The sequence below is a fragment of the Ambystoma mexicanum genome, chromosome 7q (genome assembly GCF_040938575.1).
Source record: "Ambystoma mexicanum isolate Mex_15411 chromosome 7q, UKY_AmexF1_1, whole genome shotgun sequence".
Classification (NCBI taxonomy): domain Eukaryota; kingdom Metazoa; phylum Chordata; class Amphibia; order Caudata; family Ambystomatidae; genus Ambystoma; species Ambystoma mexicanum.
The window spans coordinates 1008897447-1008925205 of record NC_090941.1 but is presented as its reverse complement, the minus strand read 5'-3'; the positions used below and the strand labels follow the sequence as shown (position 1 = coordinate 1008925205).

General features: G+C 41.2%; 1 protein-coding gene across 4 annotated transcripts in view; it reads left to right on the top strand.

Moving 5' to 3' along the window:
- The window catches only part of ARRB1 (arrestin beta 1), a 1358416-nt gene extending 1333098 nt beyond the window's left edge, over positions 1–25318 (top strand). For all 4 annotated transcript variants that reach the window (XM_069640206.1, XM_069640203.1, XM_069640204.1 and 1 more), the window contains 2 exons: positions 9177–9228; positions 15699–25318. In XM_069640206.1, coding sequence (XP_069496307.1) covers positions 9177–9228; positions 15699–15810 — 164 coding nt within the window. In that variant the 3' untranslated portion in view covers positions 15811–25318. The remainder of the gene's footprint in view (positions 1–9176; positions 9229–15698) is intronic.
- The last annotated feature ends 2441 nt before the right edge of the window (positions 25319–27759 follow it).

Genomic DNA, 27759 nt, shown 5'->3' with positions numbered 1-27759 from the left:
ACCATTTTGGGGCCAGGCGATAAACTCTTATAACATAAGATGACTGTCTAGGATATTGGAAGAAACAATAAATGGAACTACTGATATATTATATAATATGACTCTTGAAGAGAAAGGAATTAGATTGATGTCACTCCAAAATAGAATGGCCCTTGATATAATCTTAGTTGATCGCGGCAGTGTTTGCAAAATCGTGGGATCAGCGTGTTGCGTATTTGTAAGTGACTCCTCCCCCACGATTTTTTAGGGCAATAAGAAAATTGCATGTATTAAGCTCGGATCTCCACCCCCTGAAGGTTGCTGGGAATTGAACATAAGCTCCTGGTTTTGGGAAGTGTTACGATCCTGTGGATGGAAGCTATTTGCAATCCTAGAAGCAATCCTAGGAATATTCGTGACATGTTGTTGTTGTTGCATACATTGTCTCCCTATAGTATGTACTGAAATTAGTGAAGAATGTGTACAAATGATGGAACGAAAAAACATTACTAAATCAAGTACTCACAATAGTAATGAATCTGAAACCATTAAAGAATTCATGGCAATCGACATTTATAATAATTAGGAGGAGACAACAAGTGTATATGAGTCAGAATTTGAATCAGATTCCAAATCTGATGCAAATACTTGGTCGGAGGAGGATGCAATGTATGGATGAGGCATTTGGCATACGGCCAAGAGGAGGGTTTGCCAGTCCAGAAATACTAAACACCCCTTGGGCGGAAGGAAATGCATGATTAATTGGTTGGCCAAAGACCAATCGCTTCATTTACAGTGTCAAGAATATATACTCATTAGTTATTACGTAGCTATCAGTTCAACTAGAGTGAGACCATTTTAAGATGACCAGAATTGCCATTTTGTTTATTCTCTCTGCTCTCTCTAACGTTGCCACTTTGACTCATGTAAAACTGCTTTGCTGTAGATATCATTTCGCTTCACTGATCCAAGGCTAAGAAACATGTTGAAACATTACACTGGAAAGCCAGACAGAAATGCCCGATTCCCTCCCTCACATATCCTTGAAGGCAGGGAGCAAGGCATTTTAATCAGTACACGAATGCCAGCGAGTCTCCTGAAAGAATAGCAATGTATGAAACTAGCATTTAAAGAGTTGAATTATGTTCATCTTTACAGCCCCCCTTTCTGAGCACAGTGAGGCCCCGGAGAGCGGGCTGACCTCTAGAGCGAGAATCAAAACTAAGAGATAGTGAGGCCTGGTATGTGCCAGTCTCCTACGCGCAGCTTGCCCATGAAAACAGAATCGCTGTGTTCTCGCAAATAAAGAATGTTGTCTGTAAAATTGGAGATTGCAAACCGTTACTAAATATGGTGGTCTAAGGTGTCATATTTGTCACAATGGTCAATCATCGCCTCTAATTCAAAGGGAAATGAATTGGGGGCGGCATCGAATGTGTCATACTGTGTCATTGCTGATTGTAAGGTGCTCCTTTTGTATATATGTAACTGATGTACGTCTCACTCTCTTGCATCCCCCGAGGTCTGTTAGACACACGTCGCGGGGCGTGGGACCATTTGGCCAACTGGGACTATTTTGTATTGCAATAAACCCTAGATTTTGGGAACAGAACCTCGTGTCTGGCGTATCCATTCGTGTGTGGTGATTGTGCCTTGTTTCCACATCTGAGGATCCCCCAGGGGTCCCTTCACGGTGACCCCTCCATTGGCGCCGGTCGGCCAAATTCCAAAGATTGTCTGTCACTGCGGAATAACGCACTGAAGCAGGCAGACAATTTCCCAGGCATATCAGAATACTGGTGTTACATGGTCAGTAATTGCACTTGCAAGTGTAATACGCCAAAACAAATTATCAGGATACTTAAGAATCGGGTCATGACTCACCTGATCAAATCTAAGGAGGTCCGATCGGATTTCGAAGAACTAACAAAGGTCCCACGTGGTTGGTGATTTCGGCAAATCTGCCCGCCTCGATATAAGGACCCTCGTCAAGATGACGTCTCGGACCGTGTGCTCACCGTCCAGGGATCGGGTTGTGCAGCGCTGCTGAGGTATCGCGTCCCTTTGTCACCGTCCGATCCCAGTCCGATAGCCGCGTCAACCTTCAATGAGATGGCATCAATCTTGAGGGTCCCTATTCGGGCGCCATCTGTAAAAGCAAAAGGAAATATCGAGGCTGAGTACCCCAAAAGGAAATACACCAAACACAGGCTTATAAAGATTCACAGATCTTTATTCTAAAACTGTACAGTCTACAAAGAAACAAAGTATCAGATAGCTATCTGGCCCTCAGTACATCACAGCGAATACCAGCCCTTTCGGTGTGAGAAGTGAGAGGTACTGGACGTCTAAACAGTTGTACATTTTATACATTTCCAATCATAATGTCCAGCTCCTCTACAGGTTAATGATACATGGTCTAGAGTTTGTGCCGAGTTCACTTCTGGCTTGACCAACTATATGCATATGGATCATCCTCAGTTTGCATATGAACAAGTTACAATGGCAACAGTGTGTTCTCGGATTTAACAATAAGCCTTAACACATATCCTATACAATGCAGTTCAGCTAGTGTCCACGTTGAGTATTTGTACAACATTGTAGTCGATGTATGTCCGCGGATCGGACTTGTTGGCGCAGATAATCCTTTGTCTACAAGTCAGGCATGGGACAAGGTCTCTTTACTCAACCCAAACATTCGGCCAACGGACAGTTTATACATTAACTCACGTACAAGGTTCAGGACGGCTCAGTTACAAGCGGGAAACACTGTCCACCATTTTAGAACACAGAATCACTTTAGAATAGAAATCAAAATGGCGGACAAATCTAAAATGGCAGCGAAGTCGATCTAAGATCGGAACTTTGCAACGCGGTTTTCCTCGCAGAGCGACTGGCCTTAGGCCAATATATACAATGAAAGGAGGCACAATATGATATCCCGTTTACAGTCCAAGAGGACAACATATCATTTTAACTTACCAGGAATAATCTGTGCAGTACTCTTTAAAATGAAAGTTATATCCCGAACAACAAGTCTGACAGATAGATCGCTCCTAGTTGAAGTGAGAGTTTAATGACTTATTGAAGAAAAATCTTGCAAGATATAAACACACACGCAAGATTGGGGAATACGGAAGTAGCTATCCTAGACTCACGATGGTAATGAATTAGGAAGTAGTTATCCTTGAATCACAATGGTACAGAATTAGGAAGAAGTTATCCTAGACTTGCGCTGGTGTGGGAAAGAAGATATTTGTATAAATAGTATGTCTTGAGTAAGTCGTTTTCACAAAAAACATACACGTAGAAATCGCATTTGATTAAGTATACGGAAACGTAAGATATAGACAATATGTCATAATTTTCCAATCAGACCCTTCTATATATACATTTGTCCGATGTTCATGCTTATCGAATACCTAAATGTAAAGTTACCATTTGATAATTCATCTTGCCATCATGGCACCCAAACATGTTACTCCACATGCTGTCTCCACGTGCTACCAACCCTTTTCAATTGTACTGAGCATGCTATCCCATTATCAACTCTCCATACTAAGTATTCAACACAAATGTTCCAAATATGTTGAAACACACCTTGTTAACCTTTTTTTGTTGAAAATGGATATCCTTAAATTGAAGTTTCCTTTCTTTCATGAGAAGATCGTAAAACAGCCTAAAATAAATCAAAATGCCAAATAGCTATTACCGTCAGTCCTGCCTATTAAATGGCTTAGCACTATGATGAGCCGATCCATACACAACATATACCATAGAATATACTGTACTCCTTACATCCACAAACAAAGCTCATTGGCAAACATTACCTCTATGGTGGTATTGGAACAGAACATTTTGGAACAATCTCACAATTCTTTACAAAACCTCCAAATAACACTGAACATTTGTTGCTATATCCAGGTCTGTGCAATGTGTCAAACATAATGTTGTGTTTGGTCTTTAAAATGCAGTAATATCACATAGAAACGGTGTTATAGGGAATGCAGCAAATAGGCCTTGCTCTAAATATAGCTAGGACCTTATTGCAGAACATTTTGAACCCAACCAGGACAATGTTCTCCTGGATCCTTTATTTGGTTGTAAAAACAGTTTGCTTTTCTGTCGCGCAGCAAACATAGTACTGACACCAGCTCTACTTCTGATGCAGTAAGAACATCTTTGTAATAGGAATTGGAGCCAAACCCGTTTCCACATTACACAAGAAACAAAACTATTGGTTGGGTTATTTGCTGCATTTGTAGCTGCAGAGCAAATGTTAGTTATCTTGTCAAAGGTGGCCACCTTTAAGTGGGGCAAGCTTTCCGGAAACCCTGCCTCCAGGCACGCATCTTACGTTTCCCTGTCTTTGTTGCATGGAATGTTAGGTAGAGAAGGAGGGTGTTGTGATGAGCCAAGGACTTGCCCCTGACCTTGCCTAGTGCCTGGTTCCAGACTGGTAACAGCCCCTCACATTACAATACTCACTCCAAAACCTTTTTTTGAATCTGAGAGCAAATAGCAGAAGAAATCCCCTTCTGGTAGATCCCTAACTTCTTTTCCTTTATACCTTAGAAAGCTTGTTGTTTCTTAAGGAGAGCAGGGCCCCAGGTGGTCATTGGCTGGTAGCAACTACTGCTTTAAGAATGCAGGCTGGTATTACCAGAGGTACACTGAAGAGATTGGGCCCATTTAAGTTGCAGGTCAGAGCTGTTTACTCTAAATATGAGCACAGACATGGCTTCCCTTGTTTAATATGTTTTTCTACTGTGTTTGGTTCACAAAGAAACCTTTAATATTACGAATACAATAAATCATCATTAGTATTATCATGATACTAAGAAAACATAATTAAAATCTACAGTTTTCATAAAAGAAGAAAAACATCCAATATGAAGAAAGTAAGACAAAGCAGTTAATACACTAAAATTCCAAGTAAAACATTCAGTCCTTAAACATTTCAATATCTTATCGTTAAGAGCCTTTCTAAAATCAGTATAAAGATTTCCCACTTAAAATGTCACATTAACTTGTTAACTTTAAAAATGTACAGAAATTCTGTTACTGCAATTCCCATCGACACATGATAGCCACCGAGACATCTCAACTACAGGGATTCACAGTTAACACATGATAAATTAGCAACATGTTTCTTAAAATGTAAAGTGCAAAGTGATGAAAGTGCAATACAGTAGACCAACAAGTCTTTCAAAGTCTCTGTTTCTTATAAATCGTCTAGAAACGACAATGAGAGTCATCCTCGGATATAAGTCTAAGCCTTAAGAGTATTTCTTTTGTGTGGAACAAATTCCACCAGAACCTGAGGAATTCTTCACGGAGATGGCGATTGGGAAAAATAGTCAGATAAGGGGCAACTAACATCTGATGTTTTTGCTCAAACGAAAGGTAGTTTAGTGAAGGATAACTATAGAATCGATCAAGTGTATTACACTAGTCCAATTGATACAGTGCATGATAAACAGCACCGGGTGCTGCCATAAGTCTGACACCCCCTTCCCAATATCACACAGAGAACTGTCACACTGTTCAATACATGTGCCTCCTTCATGCCAATTGTCGCATTCAGTTCCTCCTATAGGGTCTCGCCAAGGGGTAACAAACCTTCCAATAAAAATGTAGGAGCCTCCATTTCACCTTTACTTGGAGCGAGGTAAGCACAAGTTCATAACGAATTGCAGACAAAGGCACAGCGCATTGAGTACCGTCAGGACCTTTCACCATCTTAAAGTCTCCATTTTTCTGAGGTAATCTAGTGCCTGCAACTCTACGACATAAATATTTTTGGGGATTACGTTGCCCTCGTAGAAGCTTAAAGCTGGATTGAGTGAAAAACTTCAATGGAAAAATAGTGACTGCGAAAATAGATGTATTCATATATTCATCACCACAACGTCCCTCTTTAAAGTCCTGTTCCTTACCTTTAGCTGAGAACGACAGTGATGTAATACCTAGCTCTGTCACTCCTGGACATATAGGAGTAGTGGTATTTGCTTGGCTGCTTCTTTTAGACACACCTTTTTCATTTTGTCTAAATAAAAAACCAATGCATGTTGGTGGTACCCATACATTTGGCTATTGGAGGGACAGTTTTTTTCCCACTCTATCCCTATTAGATAGGCGCTGCACCACACGCTGCCTAGGGATAGGCACCCCGTTGTAGAGACAGGGTGTTTTTCCAGCAGGATCAGATAGCTACACTCTGATTGTTAGCTCCCCTTCCTGCATTCACCTTAACAATTGTGTGAGATGTGAGCTTCACACTACATACAATCTTTCTGTTTTAAATCATTCTTAACGTGATATAACATTGTTGGCATAACGATTATGGAATGCAGTAATTTCTACTTTTACCTTTGAATCTCCCTGATGTTTCACCGTGTATTCTAATCAGACAGACTGTCTCTACTCAGCCAGCAGGACACAAGGCTGAAATACTATGCATCTATTTTAATCCTTTGTGATGTTGTACACCACCTCTCTCTAGCAGGACAGCGCCTCAGCAGGAGATGTCCTGGGAAACAGGAATCAAAGGGCATGCCCCAAACAAAAGGACTAGGCTTACAAAATGGATTTGCATACTAAAGGGCATTTAATGCTATGGTTCTGAGATGGGGATTTGGGTAGTATAGTAATTGGGAGAGCAGCACAGTTGGGGACGGATTCCACCATATTGCTTCTCTCTGTACCTATCTTTCCATCCTGTCTTCTTCATTTCCTTCATCACAAAACGTTTGGTATGATGCAACCAAAGAAAGACCACTTACCACAAGGACATTTTTCCTATAAAAGAGGGGTCTTTCGACTCCTTCCTTGATTCTTTGCTAGACTTCAAGTAGAATTAATTAATTAGCTTTTCGGAGAGTTGACCTTTCCAGCGCACTGTACCAGAGAAGCGAAGATTGAGTGCTCCAAGGCTCCTTAAACATTCCCAAGGGATATTGGGGGTGACCTGCTGCTGAAACAATCCCTGCCTCTCTGCCAGCTACACCAGTACCTTGGACCTCATGGGTGATGAAGGATCCGTGCAGATGCTTGCCAGCCACCCCAGGGTTAGCAGAATGTGAACAAGGTCTCATCTTCTCCCTGATCCCCTGGAATGAAATTCACAGCATCTGAAAAAGCCAATCAGCTGGTCTCCTGCATTTCGACCTCAGTGAACTGCATCAAAGCACCGTCGACTGCCTTCTAATGCATTAGAACCAAACAAGCCTCTGGTGCTGTATTTGTCAATTCTTCTAACGCTTCAAAATACTATTGCTGCATCCTCAAACCTGTTCGCCTCTGCATCACACCAGCTGAGCAAGTCTTCGCCTCACCTCGAACCAAATGCTTGCTGCTGAGGAAAGACCCCAGCCAATGCATCTCAACCAAGCACCTCGAGTCACCAGCTACTTCCTCTTTGACCCATGATCAAACAACAAACCGACCTTTGTGCTGTCATTGACTCACTTTATTAGAGCGCCTCATCAAACCGCAACAAGCCTCTCTTCAAACCTGACCCAATGCTCCCTTGCTCACCATGACTCACTCCATCCGAACCCGATTTGACCCACTTGCACTATAATAGGAAGACTAGTTTGACATTGTCAAAACACCAAGAATTGATTAAGGTAATGTTAGAAGGCCCCATACTTCTTTATACCATTTGTTGGTACCATAGAGACTGGCTAACCTCCATTGAAACCCATTTCACCAAGAAGCATATAGAGAAACTGTATTATCTTTCTATGTATCCAGAGTGATTGCATCTTTTATATTCTGCATTTCTCTCTCTTCCTTTACAGGTATGTGTTTTGTTTGTAGTTTTGATAGGTAGTTGTACATTGGTGTGTGTTTAAGTAAAGTATATACATGTGTATTCAACCTTGATTGGACATTCCTTCACAATCACACCCCTCTTGAGAGTGTAGCGTGCCCTTGGCACACGTCAGCGCGAAGGTGAAGGAGGTCTTTCTCTTACCTGTGCCTGTTTTACTTTTATTATTGGGATCCCTCGTCTCTGGTTTACCCACTACTCGTCCTTGTACTCCTGAAGGGACAGAAGTCCTTCAGTCACAAGGTCCACAAAGGGAATGGCGACATCCTGGTCATAGACGTGTAGTGTGTAGATGCAGCCATCTAGTCCAAGCCCCAGACTTTTGTCAAGCCCTATATTTTGCAGGTTGTCTTGAGCATCGCAGCTTTGGGTGTGGGGGTCCTTCAATAATTTCTCAGTCAAATGCAATCAATAGCTGAATATTTTTTTTGTATCTGAATATTTTTTTTTTTACGTGGATAGGAGATATTCATGGTCTAAGAGTTGTATGTGTTTTTGAACTATTAGCCCAAACATCATAAATGTTTAATTTGCCAGAAAAGTAAGGACTGTGACGAAGAAGAGGGTTCTGGAAAAGTCTTGATTATTACTGTTGCCCGCCGTCACAGGGTTTATGGAAGCTCCGCCCACTAAGAGGCGGAACTACGTGACGTACGGTTGAGGGAGTTGGGTTCGGGGGAAAAGGCGCGCTGCGGCTTCAGTTAGAATCTGGCAGCGGTTGAATAAACAGACGTTCAATCAACCCCTCCGTGTGTGTGCGTGTTATTCTGCAGGGCCCGATCCCGGGCAACAATTACTAAAATCGTGAGGCCTTCATCCCATCACATTCCGTGCACAGAGCTCTAGTCTAGTCCCGCAGTGACGGGCTTGCCACAAAATCGGTCCGGCTACCAATGAAAAAGTGGCCTAAAATAGTGAAACACTGTTCGTTAATTTTCACTACAAACTCTTTTTCTACCTGAGAACACTTTTACAGTAAAACTTGTGGGAATGAATGTGACCATTTTAAAGTACGTTGGATTAGTAAAATTAGTTAAAATTAAGAATTCAGACTTCCCCACATAAACCAGACGTTGTAAAGGCCAGTGTGAGCATGAGCGTGCCTCTACTACGTGTTGTGTAGCAACTCTCCAGGTCCTCTAGGTGGCGCTAAATCAAATGTAAACGCTGTCACTAGGAAGTGAAAGACTAGGAGGAATGAAGATTACAGGTAAGTAATCAACGTATTGTTAATTGTTTTTTCTGGAATCAGAAAATGGCAAGCAATATTAAGCGATATAAGAGTTAAAATACCTAAGGTTTGGTGGGTTAGTGACAACGACTCTGATGTTTGCAATGTGTAACGGTAACCTGTGTTTAGTTCCAGAAAACGACGCTCCGGTTGATACAAACCTCATAGAGTTCGATACGAAGTAAGACTCATCCTCCTGCAACCTTGCCCTATTCTTTGCTCTGCAGGAATTATGTTTCGACGCTTGCTTGGCGGCCAATCGCTGGTGATCTAATTAGCATGCAGCTTTTTAACACATGCTTTCTCTATTTTTCTGTCTTTTCTGCATGACCTTCATCCACATCGTTTTTCATGTGCTTAGAAAAAGTAAAAAGAAAGTAAGCTCTTTTTTTTAAAAATGTCTGCATTTTTGTTTCATTTTATTCTGATTTTGCTATCAGCTTGAAAGGCAGCATGGCTTGTCTGTTACGTGTGTAGAGAATGTAGATGTTATCGGCCATTGTAAATCTGCTTTTCTTTGCTTAGGTTAGCTCGCCACCAGGTGGCTAAAATAGGCACTTCATCAAAGAAATGCTCTGCACTCGGGGCAGATTCGCAAAGCTACAAGACTTAAACAAGTCAATTATAGCATGGGCGATTTACACCGTTGTATAAACTACACGTTAGCTGATTCACATGCACTTCAATAGACTATGTGCCCGAAATAGCATGTTTATTTCAATGTCCCCCGATCAAGATAACGTTGTTTTTCTTTAAGAAAATCTGTAAAAAAAACTTCAGTTCAACTTTAAAAGGTAGCATTGTATCCCAGTCTGGATACTGTTGGCGAAGTGCAATAGGCGTTAAAATGGCATTCTTTCTAGGTCAGAAAAGTGGACCCTTAACATGTGGAGGTGAGAAAAGGTGACATCATATTCCACTATTGCAGGGCGGAATAAGTCACAGTGAAGTTGGGGAAGAGACTGGCGGTTTACCGGTCCATGTGTAGTTCTATAAAAATGCATGCATGCATGTTGCACTGTGCAATAGATTTACACATGCCTAAAAACATCAGTGGAAAAGAGGTTCTGTTTTTTGGAATACTTTTCTAATTTGGCAGTAAGCCACCTTTGAGGAGGTACAGTAAGGAATGTTTTCCAGTTTGTACAGATGTACCCCTATGCAATAGCACACTTATGTTATATATTAAGATGAAAGTATTCATGTAAACTGGGGGAAAAACAACCAAGATATCCCAAATGAAAAAAATATACATTTTCAAAGCATTTTTTCACCTGGGCAAAGTTTGCCTTAATGCTAATATGGAACGGTATTGGTACTAGGGCAAACTCTGCCATGGTGTAAAAATGCAAATGTTTCTTTTTTGCACTAGGGCAATGTTGCCCTGGTGCTTTTACCATGTCAAATTGCACTTTTCATGCTGTAATGGTTTTCAAATATATTCTAGTGTTTTTAAAAATAGGGCAATCATTGCCCTAGTCCAAATACTGTGCACATTTGCACCTGAATTGGTGCAAACCTTCTGTAATCTGGCCCCTGGTTGATGTTCTGTGCTAGTCTGCTCATAGACAGCATATGGCACCTGAATCACACAGCAATGAAAAACACGTAGGGCCTAATTCACAGAATATGTAGTGCAGAGTAAAGTGACTTTGCAGTGCAAAATGTACTCTTTGCACCACACTAAATGGGCCTAATTCACCCAAAAAGTAACAAAGGGCCTGATATATTGACATTTTAGCATGGTGCAAACTGACTTTGAACAGCCAATGAAACAGAAAAGTGCAAAGTGTATTTTTGCAGTGCTCTTTGCATGGTAAATTCGGCCCATTTCGCACCGTGCAAAGAGTACTTTTTTAGTGCAAAGAAATAGCATGTGCACTGTTCTGTAAATCAGGCTGTTTGTTGGCAGTGCAAAGGCACTTTGGACTGTGCTATAAAATCCAAAAATCGGGCCCCAAGTCTGCACTGGGCCTAATTTATGGAACTTTTAGCATAATGCAAAGTGACTTTGCACTGCCAATGAACACCCTGGTTCACAGAGTGGTGCAAAGTGTATTTTTGCAGTGGAAAGTGACTTTTCATTGGTGCAAAAGAGGTGCAGAGTCACTTTGCACTGCAACAATATACTTTGCACTACTCTGTGAATCAGGTTGTTTGTTGGCGGTGCAAAGTCATTTTGCACTGTGCTAACAAATTCCATGAATTGGAGCCTATGGGGCTTTTTTTGTGAATTAGGCACAATTAGCATGGTGCAAAGAGTACGTTTGTAGTGCAAAGTCACTTTGCTACGCTCTGTAAATTATGCCCGGTGCAAAGTGTATTTTTGCAGTACAAAGTCACTTTGGCGCATGGTAAATGTTCTGTGCATCAGGCCCTTAGAATTTCCACATCTAGTTTGTGCTTATTATAAACATATCACGTGTTAAAGTTAGTCTTTGGGATGTCATTGCATAACATTTTAGCCGAATGAGCGCACTGGAAAAGAAGTCTGCATAAGAAGTAAAGTGTGCAAAGATAAAAAAGAAAAAAGAGAGAAAAAAAAGATAGAAAACAAAAGGAAACAAGATTAAATCAAATTCAATATGAGTAAGTAGGTCATGTGAAACTGAATGAACAATCATGGAGTTCAAAACAAAAGTACTTCTCCTCAATTACGTCAGTTTCCTCCATTAATTCAACCTAACTTTTGAAGTATTTTCCAAGCGCCTACTGACGTAATACCTACTGTAATTGATATAGTATGTGAGGATAAGCACTAAATGGTCTTATTTCCAAAGAAAGTACATGTGTGCCTGAACATGTAGGCTTCTAGGCGCATAGTCTGCGAAGGGCAGGCTTGATGAACAGTGAGTGTGTAAAGTGAGTCCCTTCTTCTTCTTTACTACACCGGTGTCTGAAATTGATGAGCATTCCGGCATGCACAGTATTCATTATACCTAGATCACTCAGTGGCGGGCTAGTGTGCCTATGCGTGTGGGCGATGCCCATGCAATTTACACCCGGTGGAGGTTTGCCAATGTTTGCATTGAACTGCCCTAATCTTTTTCTGCCAAACCCCTTGGAAAGCCCCCAGTTGCAGATACGGAGGTGAGTCCTGTATGGCTCAGGGATCCATGTTTCCTTATGCAATGCATAAAGGAATGCATGTCCCTCACAGATTGCTTGTCTCACGAAACCTGCGTAACTCGCTGGGTGAATCGCGCGTAATTTACAGAAAAACTCGAGCTTTGCGAATCTGCCCTGTGCACTCAAAGGAGAGCGTGCGGTTAGTTACTGTTGTTGATTTTGCTTGAGAAAATGGCTTGGCATTGCTTATATAAATGTGTATTTTAATCTGTTGTGGGGAGAACCTGGTTGAGATATTCCAATTGATGAAACTATAATGGGACAGACACTGAATAGCTTTAAAGGCAGAAAATCTCTTATTGCGGAGAACAAATCAGGTTTAGAAAATGTGTCATTCATGTGATTTTATTGAACCAAAAAATAGAGACTTACATGTTAACGAACCCAAAATACCAAAAACAATACTGATATTTTTTGGGGGGCTCAGCCCCCTGTTTCCCCATGTTTAATACTCCGCCCCAACCCCCCACTCATCAGTTGTAACCCTTTACCACACGCCCAAATATCTATTATTTTAAAAATTCAGTATTTTGTCTTTATTTATTTTCGTTAACATTTAATTCTCTATTGTTTATTAGGTATAATCAGTGGATACTGGTAGAACACACTGTTTTGTTGTCAAATATACGTTTGTGAGGGTCATTCCTTAGAAATTAGATCGTGAATCTTGTTATTGTGCAGCTTGAATAACTTTCTTACTTTAAATACCTCAAAATATGTATGCCCAAAACTAAATCTTATCAGGCAGTCTCATCGTTGGTAACAAAATTGAACATGTTTTGAAACATTCGGGCAAGTCACTATGATCCTTGTGCGTGCAATTACATCTGCACTGAAAACAATGCATTTTGCATTCCCCAAAACTGCATGAGATTCACAAAGAAGGATATAGTAATCAAATGTGACTGCAGATGTTTGCTGAGCATGTGCCGGGAGGATAGCTCAGGGGCAACGCGTTTGTCTTGGAAGCAAGACAATGCAGAGCGACACAGGTTTAAATCCAGGACCAGGAACTGGTCTCTGGTTTTAAGATCGTTATAAAAGAACAATTATAATTATAATAATGTGTAAAGGATGCACTAAATATACACATAAACCATCTGTGAATGACACACACACACGCAACCGCATAGATGGTGGGGTCGACCTTGAGTTAACTTCAGTTGCTACTTTTCTCTAAAGTTGCACTTTGCCGCTTGTCTAACTTGGCATAGCCAGAGCAATCTGAGTGGCCATGTTTTTTCATTGTTAACAATATTCCCTGTTTCAGTTCCACCATGGTTCGACACCACTTTGCCCCAAATTCATGTATTTCACTTTCCTATTTGCCATGTGCAAGTTAGATCAGGATTCTGCCCTCTGTCCAATCACAGCAAGCACAGTTTTCTCATCATACGCATGGGGTTCTTGTGGATCTCCACTGTTGGCTCATGGAATCAGGTCTACATTGCGGAAGCCGCACTTTGCCCTTGGTCTAGCAAAATCTTTTAGAAATTGTCCCACAGAGTTTTGAAAAATATATGTCAAGGTTGACCGAGTAAGAACATGGTAGATGTATTTCAAAGTAGTTAAAGGGCCCACTTGAGTTGAAAGGTCAATTTCTGTGAACATTAACAGTTATGTTCTTAAAGGAAATAAAAACTGTCTTGGCATTAGCCTGATCTTGCCACTTCATGACAAAATATAATGAAGCTGGAACAAGAGAACATACTAAATTGGTAAGAAAGCCGCATCGCTTCTATACTGCATTCTAAGAACAGTTACATGTTGGAATGCTTTACAGTTTGAGAGAGATGTGTACTGAGGTTTATGTTCAGAGATCAGGTTTGGTGTAAGTAGAACAGGCTCTCAGAGCCTCTGGACAATTAGTATTTACAAAATGGAAGCCAGCGGTTATAGTCACATCTGCATTGCCCCAGAAATATGATCCAGCTCACATTTCACCTAAAGTAATTGCTACAGATGTATCATAAAAGCATATTGATTTATTAAAAAATATTCTTTCTTACAATGTCTAATTGATTCATGGAAACTATATGAATAAGACAAAACTTTCCATTGCAAAATAGATTCTGTGCATGAAAAATAGGGGCCAATTTTTAAAGAGAAACACGTTGTAATTTGCAATTTCCATATACAAATTTGGAATAGAAATCTCCCATTAATATGAATGTGGATGAAAAGCAGATGTTCAGATTTATCAGTTGGATTAATAATTTGACCCAGGAAGAAATCAGGTGAAATTCCACAGAAATCGACTCCATTGTTTGAAGCAATTGCTTCAATCTTTGGATGTAGACCTTTAAAAATGTTTGATTTAGGCGGCTCGAAAGCAATGACAATCCATAAAGACCATGATGGGGATTCACAAGCGATCACTTTAGATGGGGGGGGGTACATGTGTTCAGACGGTTATGCAGACCAGCTACCTAAATAGTTAATATCTTGTTCACATGTCTTTTAATGATGATTCTGGGAGTCACTTAGCAATATAGTTATGGAGCCCACCTACCAAAACGGTCATATTTTATTTATAAGTCTTGTAGCGATGATATGGGGAGTCATTTTGTAAGATAATTATGGAGTACGCCTACCTAATTGGTTCATATCATGTTTATAAGTCTTCTAGTGATGATATGGGGAGTAGTTCAGTATGATAGTTATGGAGTACAACTACCTAAACGGTCATATTTTAATTATAAGTCTTGTAGTGATGATATGGGGAGTAATTTAGTAGGATAGGTTTGGAGTCCACCTACGTGAACAGTTAATATCTTGTGTATACGTCTTCTAGTGATGATATGGGAGTAATTTAGTAAGATAGTTATGGAGTACACCTACCTTAACAGTTCATATCTTGTTTATAAATCTTCTAGTGATCAATCATATCAGGAGTAATTTAGTAGGATAGTTGTGGAGTCCACCTACCTGAATGATATGGGGAGTCATTTAGTAAGACAGCTAAGGTGGTCAAACAACCTGAACAGTTAATATCGTGTTTATATGTCTCCTAGTGATGATATAGGGAGTAATTTAGTAAGATAGTTATGGAGCACACCTACCTAAACGGTTCATATCATGTTTATAAGTCTTCTAGTGATCAATCATATCAGGAGTAATTTAGTAGGATAGTTGTGGAGTCCACCTACCTGAATGGTCATATCTTGTTCATAAGTCTTCTAGTGATGATATGGGGAGTAGTTTAGTAGGATAGTTATGGACTAAACCTACCTAAAACAGTTCATATCTTGTTTATATGTTTTCTAGTGATGATATGGGGAGTAATTTAGTAGGATAGTTATGAAGTCCACCTACATAAATGGTTAATATTGTGTTTATATGTCTTCTAGTGATGATATTGGGAGTAATTTAGTAGGATAGTTATGGAGTTCACCTACCTGAATGGTCATATCTTGTTCAGAAGTCTTCCAGTGATGATATGGGGGGTAATTTAGTAAGATAGTTATGGGTTATGGAATGTACCTACCTGAATGGTTATTATCTTGTTTCTATGTTTTCCAGTGATGATGACATTGTCTTTGAAGATTTTGCCCGCCAACGGCTGAAAGGAATGAAAGACGACAAAGAAGAAGACGAGGAAGGACCAAACTCCCCGCAGATGAACGACAGATAAACAGTGCCGTTTAAACTTTTTCCATGTTCCACTTCTGCACCAGGCTTCTTTTTCGACTTTTGACAGAGGCCTGTGAAGAACCTAGACTAGGACAGCAATTATAATCTTACAGCTGTGCTATACGTGTCACTCTGCATCTTGCTACATACAGTGCATTAGGTATCCGCTCCATCGGCAGTGTTTGAAGAAAGGTGGCCTGCATTGTACAAGCAACGATTTGTCGATCGTACTACTGCGGGTGAAATCGCAACACTTTTGTATGACTTACACCATTGTGCATTTTGTATTACTAGTATTACACAGTCTATATAAGATCGATGCCATATAACCCCACCTACAATCTGGGTACCATGAAGAGCAATCTTGTCCTAATAAGACCTTTTTTTATTTTTATTAAATAATGGCCTCCATGCAGAAAACTGTAGTCCTTAACTGAGGGCAGAAGATGTTCCCCCACCTTCTCTCTAATGTTAACCGGAAGATTCCGCATTTTATCTCGACCTCTTTCCCTCTCACTTCTCTATGGATAAAACTCAGCTGCTGATAAGTATCCATAGATACAGCCAGAATTTGGCACTTGTTGCAAACCCTTCTCTCATGTTATATCATGTTTTGTTCTGTTATGTAATGTCATATTATGTCATTGTGAACCGCTGCAGTTACCAGGTCATTCCACACTGTCCGAGTCATTACCTAAGTACCACAGACTCATTACATGGTTTATTTCCTTGGTGCCATGGTGGAATCACGTGCTGGGCAGGACTCATCTCTAAGAATAACGTATTACACTGTGCTCTGATGCATATATCGTTATGCCAGAATGCTCTTAAGGGCTGAAATAGTAGTGCTACTATTAATTCCATCTTGTTGTTCCAGTGAAGCATTTACTGCAGATATTTGGCTCTTACATATGTAGTGCATACATGTATGCATAATATTGCCCCATAATGACATATCCAGGTTCTGGATCAAATTACAAATTCCCCGTTAACCCCCTACCGCCTCATTACGAGGTCTTCTCGCAGGACCCGCTAAGGATGCCTGGTCAGACCAGACGTCCTTAGCGGTACCCTCTATCAGACCAGGATGCAAACAATGGGCCCGTCATTAATGGGCCCGTTTGTTAGCATCCTCCCCATTCCCATTGAGCCCTATGGGGTTTCGAATGGGAAGGGGATGTACCGGGTCCGGGTGCCCTTAACGGGAAATACCGGGCCCTCCAAGGTCGGAATGGCTCGGTATTTCCCCATTCCAGGAACCTGGACCCGGTACCCCAGTATGGGGTTAGCCATGCAGCAAATAGCGGCATGGCTACCTCCATTGCCGTAATGAGGCCCCTAGGTATTTTGTCTCGTTTGTTATTATGTCACTGGAACACATCAATGGCATTACTCCCCCGTAGTATAATGATATATTATGCATGAACGAATTTGAAGTATTTGCTACATTTGAGGCTCCTATCCTACGTATTTGACCCTGAGAAGGGTCACAATGGCTATATGTTCCCTGTGACCTCCAGTGGGCATCTATGGACATAGACTGTGTACCAGGAAACTGTGTAAAACATTTTATATATGGATCCTCTGTATTAATCATTTGGAAAGTGCAGTTGAAGGCTTGCAAGACTGTGTTTGAACAGTAAGCTATACCAAGGCAGTGTAATGCACTGAAGGTTCATTGGCACAGTGGTTTCCAATACTAGGGATGCCTTATCTGGGGCTTGTCATTTGGTTCCATGGTCACTTCTGTATTCAGGGCTCAAGTCGAGGGTACACACGGGTGGACGGAGTCACCCTACTTTTTTCAGAAGTTCCCCCACTTTTTTTCTGAGGGCACCTTGATATCCTTATTTTTTGTAACACCACATTCAATTGGTATGTTAATGAGTCCCCCCACTTTAAAACATTTTTTTTTTTATAAATCTTGACCCCTGTCTGTATTGGTGATGATGGAGTACATCCCAGGGCACAGCATGACACGCATGTCACGTGACCACAAATGGGCCAATTGCATTCAGAAACACGTTCCCGGTTCCTCTTTATGCAAAGATTGCACTGCCGCAAAACGTATTCTTTCAATGCTTTTGTTTGCACCACTGCACTGTTTGCCCTAATGCAGATGGGGCGTTTTATTAACTATAGGAACAAATATTGTCCTGGTGCAAAAATGAAGTGAAATTTGGAGCTTGAGCTTTCGTGAGCGCATTTGTCAAATGCAACATAAACTCAACTTAAACCTTAATGAAATATAAAAATGGTAATTATGTGTCAGAGTAGTCACGCTCACTGGCAACACAAAGCAGAGCAAAACAGGTTCAAATCCCGGTTCCGCGCTTAGAAACATCTTCGGTATTAAGCGTGTTATAAAAAAACAATTATAAATCAGAGACTTTTGTGATTTGTTATTTATAACGCGCTTAATACCCAGAGGTTTTCAAGCACAGACCCGCGGATCAAACCTGTGTTGCTCCACGGTGTTTTGCTTGCAAGACGAGTGCATTGCCCCTGAGCTATCCTCCCTAGACCACTCGGCATGGGGCAATCCCAGATGTTTCAGAAAAGACTCATCTCTTTTATTTCATCTAAAGGGATACGGTAGAGCATCCTGTTAAACTATGTAGTTGGGCCCACCGCAGTGACATTAAAATCTGTAAATGCCTACAAAGTGCTGCTGAGTGGGCATTTACAGATTTTGGGTGGGCCTTGACCGCTCATCCGCTACCCTGAGTAGACCTCTGCTGAACCGGTAGAGGAAGCTTTAATAAACAGGTGTAACCCTTTAATGCACGGTTCAACAGCCCCATTACCACTATGGGTAATGTTTTAGTATTGCAGAGGAAGTGCAGTGCAAAGAGCAACATGTGCATTCCCACCACCCTCAGCCAAATCCCGCAGGATCTGAATTTTGATGCTGGCAACGATGCTCTGGATTCCTGATAAAGCCGCCAGCTTCCTTAGGAATCCATGGGAATGCCTCCTGCAATGCACACAATTATCGAGGGCCATGTATGATTGCTTGCATTATGAAGTGCAAACACGCACAGAAAGTTGGGACTGCTAGGATTTCAGTGCATTGTACAAGCTGGAAAAAATGCAAGGGGGGACTGTGTGCATACAATTGCAATGCATTGTTTCATGGAACCGTGCAAAGTGTATTTTTGCCTTGCAAAGTCCGGGCAAAGCCATTTTGAACTGCAAAAAAGACTATTTTTTGATTTTGCCCGGAATTTGCACGGCAAAAATACAATTTGCACGGTTCCATGAATAAGGGTTGTTATGTATTTTTCATTGTTATTGGGAAACAATGCTTCGGAATGGCCTAAAACGTTTCCCTCTCCTGACCAATGGTTTCTCCATGTTTCATAGACGCTCGATAAAACAGAGCCTCTGACTGAATAGTTAAGCATGGCAACATGTTGCACCTTACTTCATATCGGAGAAGATAAGGGAGAAACAGATACAAGCTGAGGGTTTGTTGAGTTTCCCAATTAAATAGTGGTGGAAATTGGGAGCAATACCAAACAAACTACAAAGGAAAAAATGAAACATAGAACAGACTTTCTGGGCCTCATTATGAGTGCGGCAATCTGGAAATAAGGGTTGCCGGTAGCAACGTACAGGCACCCTTTCCAGACCTCCACACTCCGACACTGCGGGTGGGGGCCATTAAGCCCTGAAGGTCTGACCTGCCGGGCGCAACTGCACCTGCCCGCAGAGTTGTCACGGTGCTGGTGCTTCCATGAACCCATTCCCACAGGACTCCACAGGAATGGGGACTTAGCAAATCCGCCGCCTGACTTCCCGATCCTCTGGGACTTGTAATGTCCGGCAGCAAATTCAATGTTTTACAAGGATGATGGTAACCCGCCGGTAGCACCGGGGGGTTACCGCCGTCCTCGTAATGAGGCCCTATGTATGCATCAGGACCGCTCCGGTATTTACCCACTTTGAAATGGCTTTTTACGTTCTACAATCTTAACTTATGAATGTTCACAGCAGTCTTTTTGCAAAGTGGTGGGAATTATTTATTATTGTCAATAAGGGGTCATTGTTTTCATGTGTATACACAGCCTGATGCCCAGAGTTAGCCAAGAGCAGGTGTCAGCATTTTCTTTCGTTCTACCCATTTCTCTTCCCTTGTTTGCGAGGTGGTTTATTTCTTTCTTTCCTTCCGCCACCATTTGCCTTCATGTCCCTTCCCCTTCATTCTTTTCCTTTTGCTTGTTCTATGCTTCTTCTATCTTTCTATGAAATCAAAGTAGCCAAGCGAAAGGTAGAAGAAAAGAAAGGGAAAGGCTGGCATAGGCCCTGGTCCAGGGGTGTTGCCCTCAGCGAAGTTCCTCTGCCGCCTGTGACCCCGTGGTGGGGCAATGATCAAGGCACCAATCTGGGGATCTTTGGGTATGAAACCACTGCTGCTTGGGAAATCACAATAGCCAAACATACTTATGCATATATATACATACATACATAATTTATATCAGACACTTAACACGTAGCCAAGTATTGGTATCCAGTGATGTTAACAAACACACTTCAGAGTGGGATGTTTCACCGAACAAAACCAGCAAAAAAATCACAAATAACAAAAGAAATATATATATATTATGGGTGTGGCAAGGGGGGAAAACAGGTTGGGAGGGAATTGGGGTGGCGGTTAGCATCATAGGAAAACAGGGGTTTGAGGGGGACCCCCGAATAGAAAAAATAAATACCTCTGTGATTATTTCGGTGTTTTCTTCAGTAAAACATCCCTCTCTGAAATTGTTTTCGCTACAAGCACATGTATTAGTATACCCCCACAATGCTATTGATCAGTTCTAGTGACATGAGAAACTGTCAGAACCTTGAGATGCCATTACCAGACCAGACATCGGTTACCTCCTGTATACCATTCATATTGCAAAAAAAAATGTCTTTACCAAAAGAACATTTATTTTGCTGGGGTGCTGGTTTTAATTCACGTATAGCTTGTTTTGCTTTCTCTATACAATGCAGGATAAATCATTAATTGGCAGGTGCGTTCCTTGAATAGGGTCCCCTCTGAGTGCACTGTTGCATTTCCATTGGCACACAATTCTCCAGACCCTTGGAGAGCTCTGCGGGAGTACTCTCCTCCCTATTGAATGGCAGAACGTCTCCACAGCTGGGTTCGAGTGTCACCGGGTGGCCCTCAAGCTCCGGATCTCTAACTCTAGGGCACTGGATCGACTCCTGATCTGGGAACCATTCCCAGCGAAATCCGGGACTGGCAGCATACCGGTTCTACTCCTTCGCTGTATACTCCGACCTTAAGTGGAAGCTGTGACGTGGCACCGGCAATGTCGGAGTGGATTTCCAGAAGGAAGGAAAGTTACTGACTGATCGATAACACAGTAGAGACACGTAGAGTACACAACTCTTTAATTCACAGGATAACCAATAAATGAAGCGTGTGATGAAAGGAACTGACCATGTAATGTGTAACATTGCCCAATAATACCATCTCAGTGTTCTGGTGGCACACAGGAAGCTCTCCATCCTTTCATATCACATCACCAACCACACCTGATTGCATTATAGGACCATGGGCCTCATTCCGACCTGGGCGAAAAGGGATACCGGGCACCGGTAAGGACACCGGTGCCGGTAATCCCTTTGCGCCCTATTCCGAGGTCCCCCAACGGGACCCGTAAGGTACGTTTGGTCGTACCAAACGTACCTTACGGTTCCCGTTAGGGGACCAGGGCGCCAATAACAGCCTTGGCATGCGCCGGGCTCTTATTTGCGCCCTTCCCATTCCATTGAGCCCTATGGGGGCTCAAATGGGAATGGGGAATGGTTTGGTAAATGGGGACTTACCGGTCCCTCCAAGGTCGGAATGGACCGGTAAATCCCCATCTCACCAAACCGGAGTCGGACCTGGTTTTGGAGGCAGCCATGGCGCAAATAGCGCCATGGCTACCTCCAAACTCGGAATGAGGCCCCATGTATGGTTTTCCATTCTGTATAATATATATTATATATAAGTTGCAAATACATCAGTCTATATTTCATTAATAACACACTTTAATACAAAATAACTGTGAGCTAAACAATGCTTTACTAATTTATTACAATGACTGTGTTCTCTTTGTACTTACTAAGATTCCAATCTAAGAAATTGGGGGATTCCCCCTTCATAGGACTCTGTATGAATCCTATGGCGGCGGAAGCAATCATATGTTCTTTTTGGTCTAATAATCTTTCAGCACACATGTATTCCTTGTCCATAAAATATAAAACACATGAGCAGGTCTGCATGGTTAAACAGGCATATATTTCACTGTATCATCCCAACGTTAGAAATAAACAGTACTGTAAAAATATCACTGCCTAAGTAAATTACAGGGAGTTATGTTCCTATAGAAATAGACTTTCTTTTGTATATTACCTGTGTGTGTACTTACACATGTACACATTATTTACAATTTCTATGAGCATTTTATATATTTCTGCATACATCTCTTCACAAAAATTACATATGATGGCGCGTTGTTGGTAACGGCCATTATTTTTAACTAACTCCTAAACACATTTATGTATTGAAGAATTGGAATATTATCTGAAATAAAAGGTGGCCGAGCCATTATCTCACTCTTTTGCTTAAAAGTATGGATGGTAGGGGCATAGAATCCCATGTGTAAATGACATTATTAACCCCGTGCCCAGTAGAGTCCATCATTGTGCGTTAAAAATAAAACCATAATTTTCAGCAATGACGTTGATTACATGCAAGAAGGATCACAATACATTGATGTTCAACACTTAGGGCCCCATTATGAATTCTCCAGTCTGGGAAAAATGCTGGAAAAAAATGCTGGTAATTCTGGCATGGGCAGTAGAAACACCAGTTTGCTGTTGGGGGTAGCGATCTACCAACAGGCCTGACCTGCCAGTAGTTCAGACTCCTACCGGCAAATAAATGCCAGAATCACTTGCACAAGTACTACGGGTACCGGTAATTCCGGCAATCCCATTCATGGAGTTTTACGAGACTCCATGGAATGGGAACTTACTGGCGTCTCCGCCGCCTGTAAAAGCCTGGTAATACTGGGATATCGGGCAGCAGAAACAGTAAGGCAGTTTTGCCAGTATCCTCCAGAATTACAGACGGGTTACTGGCAAAACTGTAATGAGGTCCTACATTTTCTAACTGGAAGAAAGATCTTTATTTAAACAATAACACAGACAATAACTATTACTTCCTTCCTTCAAACTACAATGCGCACAGATATGAACCAGAGACTGCATTCATTGCTTCAATAAAGGGAAACATCCACTTTTTTTCATGGAAACATTTTGTTGTTATACTGATCAATTTGTATATTTATTTGATGCAGTGGTTTGCCTTTGTATAAAACCAAAAAAGTCTATTAGTCCAGCAAAATCGCACCCATAAATCTATGTGATTTTCAATTATTGTTTCCTGCGGGTCTTTTCTCCTGGATCCAGTCGGCAGGCATACAGATGCATAATCCATCAATACTTCAGCGGCCTTCTGGTGTTCTCTCACTGTGACCCCACTCATTTGAGAAACTCTGCTGGCTTCTCTATCTTAAGCGGAGAACATTTCTTGCGGCAGGCGTATATTTGTTGTGACAGTTCCCAAACATGTGAGAATGTGTCACCTATTTCAAATGTATGCTTAGCCATCAGTGGAGCTTTACAAAATACAATGGGCCTCATTATGACCTTGCCGGTCCAGTAACGAGGATGCGGGTAAGCTTACCAGCACCCTTGTTTCTGGACCGGCAAATGACAAATTTACCAGCTGGGGCCGCTGCGCCACCAGGTCTAACCCTGCCAGGCGCAGCGGCCCCGTTAGGCAACTCATCATGGAATCATCGGCAACCGTTCGTAACAGTGCCGATGCTTCCGTGAACCCATTCCCATGGAGTCCTACCGGATTCCATGGGAATGGGGATTACATTTTAGCGGCACCCAGCTTCCCGGTCTGCCGAGACTTGTAATGTCCCGGTGGCACTGCGAAGCTAGGTGCCGGTAAAATGTTACGAGTCTGGCAGCAACCCGCCGGTAGCATCTGGCAGATTATGCACCAGCAGCAAATCATGTGTTCACAAACCCAAAGACTGGGAACTCCTCATGGTCAGTGATATGTAGTTTTTACTGTATTCAGTTGGTAGTATATGGCTTCTCAGACCTCTTCTATAATCCAGTGAACACAATTCCTATTGCACTTCGGAAGTTGTTAATGGTCATGTTGCTTATTGGTTTTCATTTGTATTAAGATTTAAGCTGGAGGGGCCATTCTATTGTATTGTCCCACGTAAATAATTTGGGAATGGTAAAGTGGGATTTCACAAAGGGGGTAAGGGATGTATAGATTCTGAAGATGGCTAGATCGTGCTTCAATAAGACCCCACAGAGCCGAAACAGATCCCCAGTAAGTCATTTAATTCTGCTCATTTTTAATAACAGGTGTGCCTATAAGACATCTTGGAAGAAATATGTCTACATAGGTTTTTGCATCAAAATTGAATTTACAGAGGATGAACGTAAACAATGGGAAGGTCACATGTATACATGATAGAGCTACTATGTTATTCCATCCATGGGTGGTTGTTGTGCAACTTCGTACATTACATGATCTTTTGGGTCGTAGTGTTGCTTAGGTTGTAGAGATGTGCTACAGCAAAACAACGTTTGAGGGTAAAATAACAGAGACTCAAACTGCAGCCAGCGTTAATGTTATAATCCATACAATGTGGGGATGGAAGTCCAGCCTTCATACATCCCCCATGCACTGTGTAGCCCAGAACTAAATCCTTTACATGTTTGAAATGTTAATGCGGTTGTTACACTGAGGTTTGGTTATTTAATTACACTATGAAATAATAATAAGCATTCTCTCATTATCTGGCAATCATCATCTGTCCTAATGTCAATATGGAACATTCTCCAATTCTATAGAGAAATCCCATATCTCAGATATATGTTCTTAACCATAGAATTGTATCGTCTGGGAGATGAAGCATTAATTGAGTCATTGTCACAGAATTGTCTTATAAATCTCTTGTAACTGACACCAAAAGACAATAAAAGCACAGTAACGCAGGACCTTAAAAAGTGAAGCCACAGATTCTAAAAAGGATATAACCACTTCTCAGACTGACTGACGAAGATATTCTTTAATGTCAAATCCAAATTTTAATGTGTCAACAACTTTGGGTAAAGTACCCACCTTTTGCATACTACTCCCATTCCTATTCTTCAGCATTTATTTTATTTTTGGAATACAGGATGCAGTGAAATATGCGGATTGCATTTATTTTTAAAGGAAGCAGGCATATAAAGATACCTATTTTTTTTCATATGAACCTAATTTGGCTGTGTGGATCTTTTTGTAAAGCTGTCACTTTGTACTGTTAATTGATACTGCTTACTGTTTCTCTCTGTTGCATCTGTGATGTTTTAGTTTGATGTTAGTTTACTTATTCTGGTTTAATAAACTAAAATGATACAATGTGGCCAGGCTGTGTCTGTGTTATCTGTTGACTTATTGTTTGTACATGCCGTGAAAATGACTTTCAAAGTTTTAGAAAATTTTGCAAATAGATATGTCTTATCAACTCTCACATTCATTTATTGGCTGGGTCCACCCTTTCAGACATGAACTAAGCAGCTGCAGAGCCCAGCAGGGTTTATAGGTGTGGGCGGTGTCTCGGCACGCAATAAGAGGGGAAAGCAAGACACAGAGCGAGGACTGAAATAATTTTGTGGGTAATGTTTCACAGTCAATCAACTTTCACAGCATGATGAGTTCCTCAACAGTGGGATATTTTTTTTTTTAAATGGTTTATAAGTTAAATACTTATTTAAACCTTTAATATTACATCTTTACAAGTACCTAAAGTACAGTCAAGTTCGAGTTCAATACTCCCCAACGTCGCAATTGTTCCACAATTAATCTCATACTGCTTATCTAATCATTTAAAAATTGTTCATCTTTAGGACTATTTCCACAAATGTAAGTGCATCAATGGTTAGGCCTATTTTTTCTGACATCATTAGCATTTCCCACCACTCATCATTCGATCTACTGGGGTTCAAGTGAATATAAGACCCCAAGAATGTAGTTCTTAGTTCAGTGAGATTGGTGCTGTTCAGATATTTCAATAGGTTGCTGTAAGCGACTTCAATTCAACACTACAGCTAAGTCAATGCCTAGTCTGGGATGTTGATGGAAGCCCTTATTGATGTATTTTTATGTCCAGTTCATTTACTCTGGTTGACAACCCTTAAATAACACCCCTCTCTTAGAATCCCCCTGACCCCACTGAGCCAAGAAATAGGTTTGTTTTGCAAATTAAAAGGTTTATTTGAAAATTAAACAATTTATATCTATCACACTTTTATAGTAAATTAATATTTAATAGCACACTTGTGAGGATGATAGTGATCAACAATGGATAATGTTACAGTGGTACACTCTTTTTGATGGCTTAGAAGTGATATAGAGAGAATGAAGTAGCTGATAATGCTTTTATGGCTTCAAGGACAAAGCAATGATGAATGAAAATGCAGTACAGAAAATAAACTTGATATGACTTCAACAAAAGACAATATAATCACTGTTCTTTGACAATTCACCCCCCATCCCCCTTTATGCAAGGTAAAGAGATGGAATCAAAGCACACAGTTCTCAGAAATGCAATGAAATATAATTCAGTTCCCCCTAGCAAGCTTAGAGGAAAACAGGTAGGAGTTTTAAACACAATCAATATACTTTGATGTGGTATGCAAAGAAGTGAAAAATATGCAAAAAATGCTTTTAATTCCCTATAGGAGGTTCAGGGTGAGTGAGAGATACTTAAATTAATTCAGGATCACTTTAGCAATGCTCTATGAATGATTGTCAGGTTGCACACAAATTTTAGGAAAGGAAAGCAAGGACAAATATATTTACACGTGGCTGAAATAAAGCAAAATGTCAAATCCCGGCAAATTTAGATGCGTGCGTCGAGCACAATTACGGAGGCACTATAAGGATTTGAAATTTTAAAGCTCAGAATGACAGATGACAGTTTTCAGTTTTAAAGATGACAGAATGACACGATTCTAGGAGGCAGTTCTAATAGGCTAAAATAGTTTGGATTAGATTATTTTAAACTAAGAGATTGGTTTTGGCACAGTGCTAGCTGGGTACTCACACTAGATTTTGGACAGGAATCCGACTTTGTCACTGATCGGGTCAGGATTGGCTAAACTTCTGCTAGCGGTTCTTCACAGCGATCTGGTCTCTGGTTTTCTCTGGTTCCGGATACAGCACTGCTTTCTGGATACTGCTACAGGTTCTTGCAAAAGTTCTTGGCAAAGAATTCAAACAGCTCGCCCGGCTGTTGAATAGTTTGGTTGGTTTTGAGGCCTGCTGAAGAGGATTCAGCTTGTGGATTCAGGCCTCTCTGCTACAAATTCTGGAGTTAATTTCTGGTCTCTGGTGATTGATGGATTTGAAGTCTGGATCTCTGGATGTGAAGTCTGAAGTCTCCCGGAAAAGCGTCCCGCAATAAAGTGGAAAGTGAATGTCTCTACCTGGGTTTCAATGTTCCTTTTATGTGTTTTGAAAATGGGTGTGTGCCTGGGCCTAGCTAAGCCTGCCCTTCTCACTTATCATTGGCCAAGCTTTCCTCTCTCCCTTGATTGGGGGAAAGACATGGAGTGTCAGAGTGATGCTGTAGGTTTTATGGTCAGAGGAACCTCCCCTTGTCAAATTGCACACAAATCTATTTCTGACCCAAATACATATTAATCTATGTACCATTTTTCTAATATTATAGGTCCAGTTAACATATTTACTGTAGCACCAAACCATCCGATCCCTGTCTTTGTACGATGTCGTGTCCACTTATTACAGAATTCTCCCCTTTTCATCCAGATAACAACCTCTAAACCTTTCCAGATTTTACAC